Source organism: Anabrus simplex, chromosome 12 (assembly GCF_040414725.1).
Source record: "Anabrus simplex isolate iqAnaSimp1 chromosome 12, ASM4041472v1, whole genome shotgun sequence".
Classification (NCBI taxonomy): Eukaryota; Metazoa; Arthropoda; class Insecta; order Orthoptera; family Tettigoniidae; genus Anabrus; species Anabrus simplex.
The window spans coordinates 46016164-46028530 of record NC_090276.1 but is presented as its reverse complement, the minus strand read 5'-3'; the positions used below and the strand labels follow the sequence as shown (position 1 = coordinate 46028530).

At 43.0% G+C, this 12367-nt stretch overlaps 1 protein-coding gene across 1 annotated transcript in view; it reads right to left on the bottom strand.

Moving 5' to 3' along the window:
* LOC136884131 (transmembrane channel-like protein) overlaps window positions 1–12118 on the bottom strand; it is a 129008-nt gene extending 116890 nt beyond the window's left edge. Inside the window, 1 exon segment of the mRNA XM_068229803.1 lies at window positions 11892–12118. Within this exon segment, the coding sequence (XP_068085904.1) occupies window positions 11892–12118 (227 nt within the window).
* Between the last annotated feature and the right edge of the window lie 249 nt (window positions 12119–12367).

The window sequence follows — 12367 nt, the reverse complement described above, 5'->3', positions numbered from 1 at the left end:
TTTAAATATCTTGCTGAAACCATTCAAAAGCCAATGAAAGTAGATGATAAAAGATGGAAAATGTATGTTGACTAACCCAAATACAAAAGTAAGACATTACAATACAGTCATTAAACCAGAATGTCCTTATGGATCAGAAACGCTAAATTTGAACAGGAAAGCAGATATTGAAAACAATGAGGAAAAGGAACGCAAAATCATAAGAACAATTCTAGGTCAAAAACTTGCCGACAGAAAATACCGACTCACAGGCAGACAGGAAATCAAACAATACACAAATAACCACAGTAATATTAGAAAACGCAGTTTAAGATTCTTTGGACACATTAAAGGAATGCACCCAGACAGTTTTACAAAACAAATACTCGAATTCTATGAAGACAGGGGTTGCTGTTGTTTGAGTCATCAGTCCATAGACTGGTTTGATGTAGCTCTCCATGCCACCATGTGCTAACCTTTCCATTTCGACGTAACTATATTTCATCCTACATCTGCTCTAATCTGTTTGTCATATTCATACCTTCATCTACCCTTTACTGTTCTTACCACCTACACTTCCTTCAAAAACCAACTGAACAAGTCCTGGGTGTCTTAGAATGTGTCCTAACATTCTATCTCTTCTTCTCGTCAAATTTATCCAAATCAATCCTCTGACCGATTTGATTCAGTATCTCTTCATTCGTGATTCGATCTATCCATCTCATCTTCAGCATTCTTCTGTAAAACCACATTTCAAAAGCTTCTATTCTCTTTCTTTCTGAGCTAGTTATCGTCCATGTTTCACTTCCATACAATGCCACGCTCCAGATGAAAGTCTTGAGAAACATCTTTATAATTCCTATATCAATGTTTGAAGTGAGCAAATTTCTTTTCTTAAGAAAGCTCTTCCTTGCTTCTGCTAGTCTGCATTTTATGTCCTCCTTAATTCAGCCATCGTTATTTTTCTACGCAAGTAACAATAGAGAAAGCCAAAACAGACGCAATGAAATGATTTGGCGAAATCAAAACTAATCTGAAACATGCAGGAATTACACCAGCTGATGTCCAAAACAGGGTAATCTTCAGATCCAAAATTCACACATGGCAAGTTGACCAAGAGGAAAGACCAAAGAAGAAGACCGGAACAACCTGGTCTGAAGACAGAAAGGAAGCCCACAATAAAACAATGAACGAAATATGGGCACAAAGAAACGCAAACACACGCCTCTAAATACTCTGCGAAGACGTAATGGGCTTATTCGCAAATATAACATTAATAATAATAATTTTAACAATTTGGTCTACGACGCACCGACTCAGATATGTCTTATGGTGACAATGGGCGAGGAAAGAGCTAGGAATGGGAAGGAAGCGGCCGTGGCCTTAATTAAGGTACAGCTCCAGCATTTCCCTGATGTGGAAATCAGAAACCACGGAACACCATATTCAGGGCTGCTGACATTGGGGTTCAAACCCTCTATCTCCCGAAAGCAAGCTGACAGCTGCGTGACCCTATCCGCACGGCCAGCTCACTCGAAATATTCTTCTTTCCTTTCGGCCAGCTATGGAGCACGCTATTTCCTGTCTTGAATTTTAACACTCGCCCATTACCCTCGCATCCTCCTTCAGTGAGCTTCCTTCCGATCTTCGGTCCCCGACTTGCCTGTCTTTGTTTTAGGTTTTGTTTGAAAACTCTGTAAACCTTCAAGTTTCTTCTTTAAAGGGTCAAGTTGCAAGATGTTATCTCTTAAGATCCCCAATTCTTGTAAATTCTTTTCCACCTCGGTGAAGCAGACCCCTTTAGTTTTCTCATTCAGAAATTAGGCAAAGATTCGGATGGACAGTCTTTCTTGTCTCATTCGAGTTAAGTGAACATAGAAATGAATCCTTCTTTTTCCTATTAGTGCCTGTTATTTTCTCCATATGCAGATAGAGTTAGTGATTGTGGCTTCTCCTATATGTTCTCCATTTTCTTTTACTGCTCCCAAGATCTTCCTTAGAATCTTCCTTTCTTTAACTTCTAGTTGTTCTGCCAGAACTTTCTTATTCATTGAGAGGAATTCTGTTGCATGTAGAGCTTCAGGTCGAATTTCTGTACAGTCATGTCTAAGCTTGGATTTGAAAGATATTGACCGGACTTTTTTGATACTTGATTTGAATGCCTCTTTTTCAGAAATATTAGGGTCTATCCACTAGCCTAGGTATTTGAATTTCTCTGTCCGTTTTATTTTGCCCTGATTGGATTATTATTGTTATTATATTTCTTCTTCCTCTTGCGCTGCGGCCTTCTAAGGACCACGTTATAATTCCAATTCTTCCTCCTTAGTTGTTCTTTCCTTTCCTTCCAGTATTCTTTTATTACTCTTGTTTCGGAATTTGGCCTTCTTCTTCTTCTTCTTCTTCTTCTCCCAGAACCTCTTCATCCTTTCACTTCTGATCTTCTTTTCTTTCTCAGATATGACCAGTTTGAGTCTACATTTTGTTGGTTTCTCCTGCAATGTTTTGATGCTGTCCACTCTGCTTCTAAATTCTTTTTCTGTTGTGAATCATATCCATTGTAAGTCCACTTTCTCTTTCATCTCTTTTTACCTCTTCTACCACTTCGTTCTGGTAAATTCCATTGTTCTTAATTTTCAAAACTCTGCAATTCTTAGAGGACAATATTTTCCTTATAATTCTTCTTTCTAATATCAATTTATTTATTGGATCATTATTATTATTATTATTATTATTATTATTATTATTATTATTATTATTATTATTATTATTATTATTATTATTATTATTATTATTATTATATTTCATTGTTTCACTGCGCTTCTTTTTCCTGTCTTCAGTCCACTTTGTGCCTGTTTTCTTTTCCTTCCTCCCTTGGAATCCTTCCATTTGTAAGACTTTCTTCCTAAAATTCTTTCTTTCCAATAATTCTTCTTCTCGTATGTTGTTCCTTTCCAGGTCTTTCTTGACTTGTTGAATCCAGGTGTTGGTTGATTTCTTTTCCCAAAGGTACTCAAAGATTTGTTTAGTTAGTCTATTGTCGTTCATTCTGTAAATGTGTCCAATAGATAGCAATCTCCTTTTTCTAATTGTTTCTGATATGTGTTCTATGTTCTGGTAAATTTCATTGTTACTTCTTAATTTCCAAAACTCTGCAATTCTAAGAGGATCTAATATTTTCCTTATCATTCTTCTTTCTAATATTTCTAATTTATCAATTTATTTATTGGATCATTATTTATTATTATTAGTAGCCTATTATTATTATTACTTAGTAATCACTTCGTATCAATGACTCCTCTTGCTATTGCACAGTACAGGCGGGCACTTTGTGCGCACATGGCGTGGCATGTTTGCTAATACAAAAGCCGTGAGACTCTAAGTGCTGCTGTCCTATTGATTTATGGCCAGTTAAATGACCTCTCGCGGCCTGTGAGATTTCAGTGAGAAGATGAGAGACCATGTTAATTAAAACTGTGTTGTAGAGATGTGACCTCTGATAGCTGTCTTTAATTATGACCACTCTTATACGATCATTTGATCAGAATAATTCATTATTTCTCCACAGGATATCGGACACGCCCTGCATGACTAAGTAAGAGTGTACTGAAGGAGTCACAGTGTTGATTTCCCAACAGGTGTAATAAATATGGAGATGTACCCACTTGATATAGTATCTGCAGTCCTTGCTTTATGCAAGCAAACTGCAACACAGTAAGTGTAATTATTTGATTCAGTTGTTCCAGTGCGGGTTTAACAATTGAAGTTCGTACCACTGTAGAGGGAAGCGCCGTATTTGGTTGCCTAGCAATGACACCTAAAGGAACTTTAGAAATTTTTACCCGGCTTCACAACCTTTCATTTTGACTGCTTGTGCAGATATGAACCTGCCTTCGTGATACTATCTTTTTCACTATTTTTATTGGCGTCCACCTCCGTCGCGTGACGGTTAGTGTTGTTAGCTGCCGCCCTCGGGTGCCTGCCACCAATTTAAGGATGACAGGAGGGCTGGAATGCAGCTCACCTCCATTGGGGGTGTGCTTCAAAAGAGCTACGCCACCTCAGGATGCGGACACGAGTTCACTTTACTATTTTTATTTAAGGTTGTAGTTAGGATCATCAGTCGATAGACGGTTTTTCTTTGTTTTTACAACTTGTTTTACATCGCACCGACACAGGTAGGTCTTATGGCGACGATGGTATAGGAAAGGGCTAGGAGTGGGAAGAAAGCGACCATGGCATTAATTTAGGTAAAACCCAGCATTTGCCTGGTGTGAAAATAGGAAACCACAAAAAACATCCTTAAGGTTGCCGACAGTGGGATTTGAACCCACTATCTCCATTGATAGCTACGTGACTGAAACTACGCAGCCACTTGTCCTCCAAAATGGCATCGGGAAGGGTATCTGACCGTAAAACTAGGCCGTGTGTAGTAAGGCTCCTCCATGTAGTTAGGTATGCTCTTTTATGTGAATTCCCATTGCCCTACTACTCAAGATGGCGTCGGAAAAATCTGCGAATCCCCGTTGGGGAGGGCATCTAGCCGTAAAAGTGAGGATAGACCCCTCCATGTGGTTAGGTGTGCTCTCTCATGCGAATCCCCATTGCCATACTATTCATCATGGCGTCGCGAGAATCCCCATTACCCTACAACACAAGATAGCGTCGGGAAGGGCATCTAACCGTAAAGGTGAGGTTAAGCCTCTCTATGAGGTTAGGCTTGCTCTCTTACGCGAATCCCCATTGCTAAACTACTTAAGATGGCGTCGCGAAAATCCCCATTGCCATACGACTCAACATGGTGTCGGGAAGGGCATCTAGCCGTAAAGGTGAGGTTAGGCCCCTCCATGAGCTTAGGCTTGCTCTCTTACGCGAATCCACATTGCCCTACTAAAAATGGCGTCGCGAGAATACCTGTTGCTCTACTACACAAGATGGCGTCGGAAAGGGCATCTAGCCGTAAAAATGAGGGAGGTCCCATCCAAGATGGTGACTGGTGATGTCGGGAAGGGCATCTAGCCGTTAAAGTGAGGTTAAGCCTCTCCAGAATGGCTACTGTCCACGTCGGGAAGGGTATCTGCCCGTAAAACTAGGCCTGTAAGGTTATCCCCTCCAAGAGGGTGACTGTCCACGTCGGGAAAGACCTCTGCCCGTAAAACTACGCCCTGTGAGGTTAGGCCCCTCCAAGATGGCGTCTGTGAGTTTAGGATTGCTCTCTTATGCAAAAGCCGCGAATGGACATAGCCCTACTAGTAAGGGTCAATGACCTCTGGGTCAGAACCCGCATATGTATACTACTAGAGGTCAATGAGCTCAGGTGCTGACTCAGCACAAAAATGCTGACGAGGCGGCTCAGAACCCGTATAGCTCTACTACTATTGACTGGTTTGATGCAGCACTCCATGCCACCCCATCGAGTGCTAAGATTTTCATTTCTGCGTAACTGCTGCTTCCTACATTTCCCTTAATCTGTTTATCATATTCAAACTTGGTCTGTCAATATCATTCATACCGCCCACACTTCCCTCTAAAACTTACTGAACAAGACCTGGGTGTCTTAAGACTGTGTCCTATCATTCTATTCCTTCTTCGTATCAAATGTCCGACTCGTTGGTTGAATGGTCAGCGTACTGGCCTTCGAATCAGAGGGTCCCGGTTCGATTCCCGGCAGCGTCGGGGATTTTAACCTTCATTGGTTAATTCCAGTGGACCGGGGGCTGAGTGTTTGTGCTGTCCTCAACATCCCTGCAACTCACACACCACACATAACACTATCCTCCACCACAACAACACGCAGTTACCTACACATGGCAGTTGCCGACCACCCTCATTGGAGGGTCTGCCTTACAAGGGCTGCACTCGGCTAGAAATAGCCACACGAAATTATTATTATTATTCTTCTTATCAAATTTCGCCATATCGTTCCCCTCTCACCAATTCGATTTAATACCTCCTAATGTGGGATTCGATCTACCCATTTCACCTTCAGCGTTCTTCTGTAACACCACATCTCAAAAGCTTCTATTCTCTTTCTTTCTGATCTACTTGTCGTCCATGTTTCACTTCCCTACAGCACCATGTTCCAGACGAAAGTCTTCAAAAACATCTTTCTAAATCGTCTGTCATTGTTCGAAGTGAGCATATTTCTTTTCTTAAGAACGGCCTTCCTTACTTGTCCTAGCCTGCATTTTATGTCCTCTTTACTTCTGGCATCGTTAGTTATTTTAATATCCAAGTAACAATATTCATCTACTTCCTTTAAGACTCCACGAACCTACTACGCTGGAGTAGCAGGGGTACTTGAGGGAAATAAAATACCTTTCGCGGACCAAACACGCAACCCCCTGTGGGTGGGAGACGCAGACGAAGAATACACCCAGGGTATCCCATGCCTGTCGTAAGAGGCGACTAAAAGGGGCGACCAAGGGATGATTGTATTAGAACCATGAAACTACTTGTGATTAGACCCACCACGAGGGGAACACCATGGGTCGCTTTTACTTGCGCGTAATACCACTATTTTAGATACCAAATAGGTTTTGTGATTAGTAGCAACAGAGTGCGTTGCCGGCTTCTACAGTACCTGTGATTAGTAGCACTATATGAGGAACGTGCCTTTGCTGGCAGGACCTAGTGTTTACAGTGCACTATGTCTTCTGGTATAGGCTAGAGCAATTTTGTTACTTTCATTGACCTGTCTCAGCTTTATCCTTAGCTTTGACAAAATGAAAGTGACTGAGGTATGAGTAATGCTAGTAATGCCATTCCTTCTGCAGCCAGTCCCTGCTATGAATGGTGTGAAAATATTGCTCATAGGGTCAGTTGGTGCATGCATTTCAGTGGGCTTGGCAGACTGATGTGTAATAGCAACTTGTGGCTCGGTGAGGAAAGCAACGGGAAACTACCTCACTCCTCATTTCCCTAGTACGCCTCTTCAGTGATGCCTAGGCCATCTATGACAGCTGATGGCGGAACTGTTGAGGATCCAACCAGCCTTCGGGCTGAGAACTAAACATACATACATATGAGGAACACCACGGGATAGAGGGGGTCCTTATGGTTAGTACAGGTAAGTGATGAACACCATAGGTCTGGATTCCATGTGCGCATTTCATTACCTGTGAGTAGTACCGTACTGTGTGGAATGCCGCGAGTCTACGCTACTTTTGATTAGTATCGCAACGTGACAAATGCCATAGTTCTACTTTCATAGCGATAAGTACCATTATGAGAGGCCGAAGACTTGCATTTTGGACCCCTTTAGACTGCAAGTATCATCGATTCAGTATTATGCTATAGACGCAGTCCCTTGGTCAGTAATACTATTGTTTCTCGTCAGTTTCTATGAATGTGAGGCATTGCGGGTCGGATCAACTGATTGTTTTAAATTCATATCCATTCATTCTTCGTCCTCACGTTTTGAATTCTGGTCAGTGGAGGATTTTGGACTTTTAATTTGTCATTCCATTTCGTCTCATTTCCTACCAGTAGGGGCCGATGACCTAGATGTTAGGCCTCTTTAAACAACAAGCATCATCAGCATCATCACCTTTAAGACTTAATTTCCTAATCTAGTACACTAACTGACAGAGCAAATGCAACACCAAGAAGGAGTGGTTCGAAAGGGATGAAAGTTGGGGAAAAAACAGAGACGGCACGGACGAATAATTGATGTTTATTTCAAACCGATATGCAGGTTACACAATGCTCACGGCATCGACTCAGTAGGATGTAGGACCACCGCGAGCGGCGATGCACGCAGAAACACGTCGAGGTACAGAGTCAATAAGAGTGCGGATGGTGTCCTGAGGGATGGTTCTCCATTCTCTGTCAACCATTTGCCACAGTTGGTCGTCCGTACGAGGCTGGGGCAGAGTTTGCAAACGGCGTCCAATGAGATCCCACACGTGTTCGATTGGTGAGAGATCCGGAGAGTACGCTGGCCACGGAAGCATCTGTACACCTCGTAGAGCCTGTTGGGAGATGCGAGCAGTGTGTGGGCGGGCATTATCCTGCTGAAACAGAGCATTGGGCAGCCCCTGAAGGTACGGGAGTGCCACCGGCCGCAGCACATGCTGCACGTAGCGGTGGGCATTTAACGTGCCTTGAATACGCACTAGAGGTGACGTGGAATCATACGCAATAGCGCCCCAAACCATGATGCCGCGTTGTCTAGCGGTAGGGCGCTCCACAGTTACTGCCGGATTTGACCTTTCTCCACGCCGACGCCACACTCGTCTGCGGTGACTATCACTGACAGAAGAGAAGCGTGACTCATCGGAGAACACGACGTTCCGCCATTCCCTCATCCAAGTCGCTCTAGCCCGGCACCATGGCAGGCGTGCACGTCTATGCTGTGGAGTCAATGGTAGTCTTCTGAGCGGACGCCGGGAGTGCAGGCCTCCTTCAACCAATCGACGGGAAATTGTTCTGGTCGATATTGGAACAGCCAGGGTGTCTTGCACATGCTGAAGAATGGCGGTTGACGTGGCGTGCGGGGCTGCCACCGCTTGGCGGCGGATGCGCCGATCCTCGCGTGCTGACGTCACTCGGGCTGCGCCTGGACCCCTCGCACGTGCCACATGTCCCTGCGCCAACCATCTTCGCCACAGGCGCTGCACCGTGGACACATCCCTATGGGTATCGGCTGCGATTTGACGAAGCGACCAACCTGCCCTTCTCAGCCCGATCACCATACCCCTCGTAAAGTCGTCTGTCTGCTGGAAATGCCTCCGTTGACGGCGGCCTGGCATTCTTAGCTATACACGTGTCCTGTGGCACACGACAACACGTTCTACAATGACTGTCGGCTGAGAAATCACGGTACGAAGTGGGCCATTCGCCAACGCCGTGTCCCATTTATCGTTCGCTACGTGCGCAGCACAGCGGCGCATTTCACATCATGAGCATACCTCAGTGACGTCAGTCTACCCTGCAATTGGCATAAAGTTCTGACCACTCCTTCTTGGTGTTGCATTTGCTCTGTCAGTCAGTGTATTTCTTGCATCATCTCACTTCCTTCGACTGCACTTCGTTTATGTTTACTGATTTATTTGTCTTTACAAGACTCCTCCAAGTACTGAGGCCACCCTGATGGATAGGGTATAGTAAGACGCATAAAAGTAAAAAAAAAAGTTTTTGAATTAATACAATCTAAAGCGTTATTAACCCTTGATTACTAAGATGGGGGTTAAGCCACACCCCACAGCAGTTTTATTTTGGGATTGTTTGAAGTTGGTAATATTGAATTTTGTCAATTTCTCTTACTTTGTTTGTCTCAATGCCATTGTGACCCTCGGTCTGCGTGTTTGTCAGTTGTCTGGCCACTGACCTTGGGGCAACTTCTCACCCCACTTACTCAAAGTAATACTTCTTCTGGTGCAATTTCAGTGAACTGTTTATTATCATTCCTGGACTGTATACATACATCAAACATGTTTAAACTTTTCAGATTTAATTTTGTACATGTTTGGAATTGCGTAATTGTATAATACAACAAGGCAGTCATGACAAAGATTTGTGACACGAAACTCGCTGCTGAATGGAGCTTGTCTAAATGGTTAATTCATCCTTTACCATTACCTAACATCAGCAGATCAAAGTTCAACAAACCTAGACGTGTTTTTATTGACATTAGGAGATCAGTTGATGGTTCCATGGACGTAGATAATTCTTCTTCTTGATACTATCCCTATGTCTATCAAGACAGCACTTGCAGAGCAGCTAGGCAAGGAAGTTCCAGTCAGGGCTCCAACTCAGAGGCCTTATAGGTCTCAAGTATGATGCTATGCCTGTCCGAGAAATAAAGAGCACAAAACCAATGTTTTCAGTGGCGTCTGTAATAGACCGGTATATTAGGAACAGAAAGTGACCCTTCTATAATAGGTGCACTGGCTGAAATTTGTGAAAATTACATCATTTCTGAAAAGCACACTTTAGAACAGGGCCTGTCAAACGCCCAAAATCTCACCCGTGCAAACCGAGGCGCAGAGGTTCTGTGCAAGGTTCATCGGTCCCATTCGGCTCGGCTAGGACCAGCGCTTCGTTTCGGGGCGACTCGGCTAAGCTTGGCTCAATTCGGCTCAACTCGGATCATCTCGGCTCGGATTTGGAGCGCTACGGAGCAAGTGAGGAAGGGGGGAACAGGCAGAGCGAGCGAGACAGGCGTGGGGAAAAAGAGAGACAACACCATTGCTCCAAATCGATGAGTGGGGGTCTGCACTCTGGTCAACCAATCGAAGTCGTCTTTTGCACCTTGCACCGCGCAATGCACTGGTGCATGCACCCTGAGAGACCCTGGCTTAGAACCTTCTTTTGTGACAATGTTTCTTTTGTAGTTTATATACTGGATATCATTTTTGAAAGAACATGGTATTCTTTCCATTAAATTGGTCATATAAAATGAGATTAGAAAATTAATTATATTAAAGGAAAGTTCAACATGTTTCGGCTCGGATCTCATACACCCCACCTTACTCATCGGGGGTTAAGATAAGAACAGCTATGACCAAGAATGTTATGACCCATTTATTGAAGGACCGCTCTATCTGGTTACCACTGAAAATGAGAGTAGTATCCAGTCTGGTATCTTCAGTTTTTCTCTATCGAGCCGAGACATGAACACTTCGTGCTACGGACCTGGCAAAAATAGGTTATTTGAAATGTGGTGCTGGCGAAGCATGTTTTATATACCTTGGACAGCATTTTGCACCAGTGATTTCATTATAAATCAGCTCGACTCTAGAACCAGTTGTACAATTCTTTGGACACACTGTGCGACGTGGAAATGACAGCATAGAAAACTGATCCTTCTTGGAATATTTCCCCGACAAGAGATATGGTAGACAAGTTCCCACTCGATGGTAGAACATCATCAAGACTATAAGTGGGTTGAACATCTTTGGTACAGCACCGCAAGAGATGGAGACAACTAACCAATAGCCTCCTCAGAGATCACGATCATGACAATGGAAGGAACGAGAAGAGAGAGAAAGCCTTATCACAATAAAATGAACATCCTTAGTAAGTACGTATTGAAATGATTAAACGTAGACAAGTCAGTGTTCACCAGCCGCTAGATGGCACCGTTTTCTTCGTCTGTGGTAGGTTTCAGCGTTATCAGATCAGTACAACTTGCACTGTTGCGACGTAAAGATGGCCGCGCCACTCTTTGTTTGACCCCCAGTCGATGGGAGACGCAGACGAAGAATACACCCACGGTGTCTCCTGCCTGTCGAAAGATGCGACTAAAAGGGGTGACCAAGCGATGATTGAATGAGAACCATGGAACTACTTTTGATTAGTACCATCACGCTTGGAACACCATGAGTCGCCGTTACTTGCGAGTAGTAACACTATGTTAGATACACAATAGGTTTGTGATTAGTAGCAGCGCTCTCTAGTGGACTTACTGTAAGTCAATTTATTCACTTCCACACAATGCCATGCTCCATATATAAATATTCGAAAGCACCTTTCTAATATGCAAATTCATGCTTAAAGAGGCCGATTTTCTTTTCTCAAGAAATACTTTCGTTGCTTATGCTAGTCTGTGTTTTGTATCCTCCTTACTTCTACCGTCTTAAATTATTCTACTACCCAAGTAACAATATTTTTCTACTTCCTTTATTGCTAAATTTCTTAATCTAATATTTCCTGCCTTTTCCGACTTCCGACTTCATTCCATTACATTTGAAATTAATTAATTTATATTTACCTTGTTCTCCTGCTACAAGACTGTGTTAATACAATTCAGCAGTTTCTCCAGATCTTCAGACTCGGATAAAATAACAATTTAATTGCTAATACTACTAGTTATAATAATAATAATAATAATAATAATAATAATAATAATAATAATAATAATAATAATAATAATAATAAATAATCAACTTACTAGTATGGAGGTTAGTCTTTCCGGAGGACTGCGAAATTCGACGGAACTTCCTGAACTTCGCCGAGGTTTACCGAAGTCTAGGCGGAGAATACCGATTGTGTGATCACGTCTTCCTTCAGGACTCTTCTTCCCTTGCTGCTGCTGCTGTTGTTGTAGGCCTGTCAGACCCATAACAGGACTTCTAGTCCTTGGGGGGTGACTCTCATCCTTCCGCGGGGTGTCTTCCTCACTGGGCTTCTTACTCATCGTTGGGGGGCTCCTTCAGCTAGCTGTGGATGAATCATGTCACATTTCAGTTTATTTCCTATTTTCGATTATACTTATCATTCGGTCTGAGAGACCATTGTGCTTTACAGACAGTCAGCAAAGATTACAAATGTGTGGTACTTTTGTAAACCACGAATTCCTTCAGTTTTAATGTTGAATACTTTTATTAACAGACAAAGTATGGGTCCCCATACTACGAAAAATGTAAAAGTAACCAATTTTCTCAAC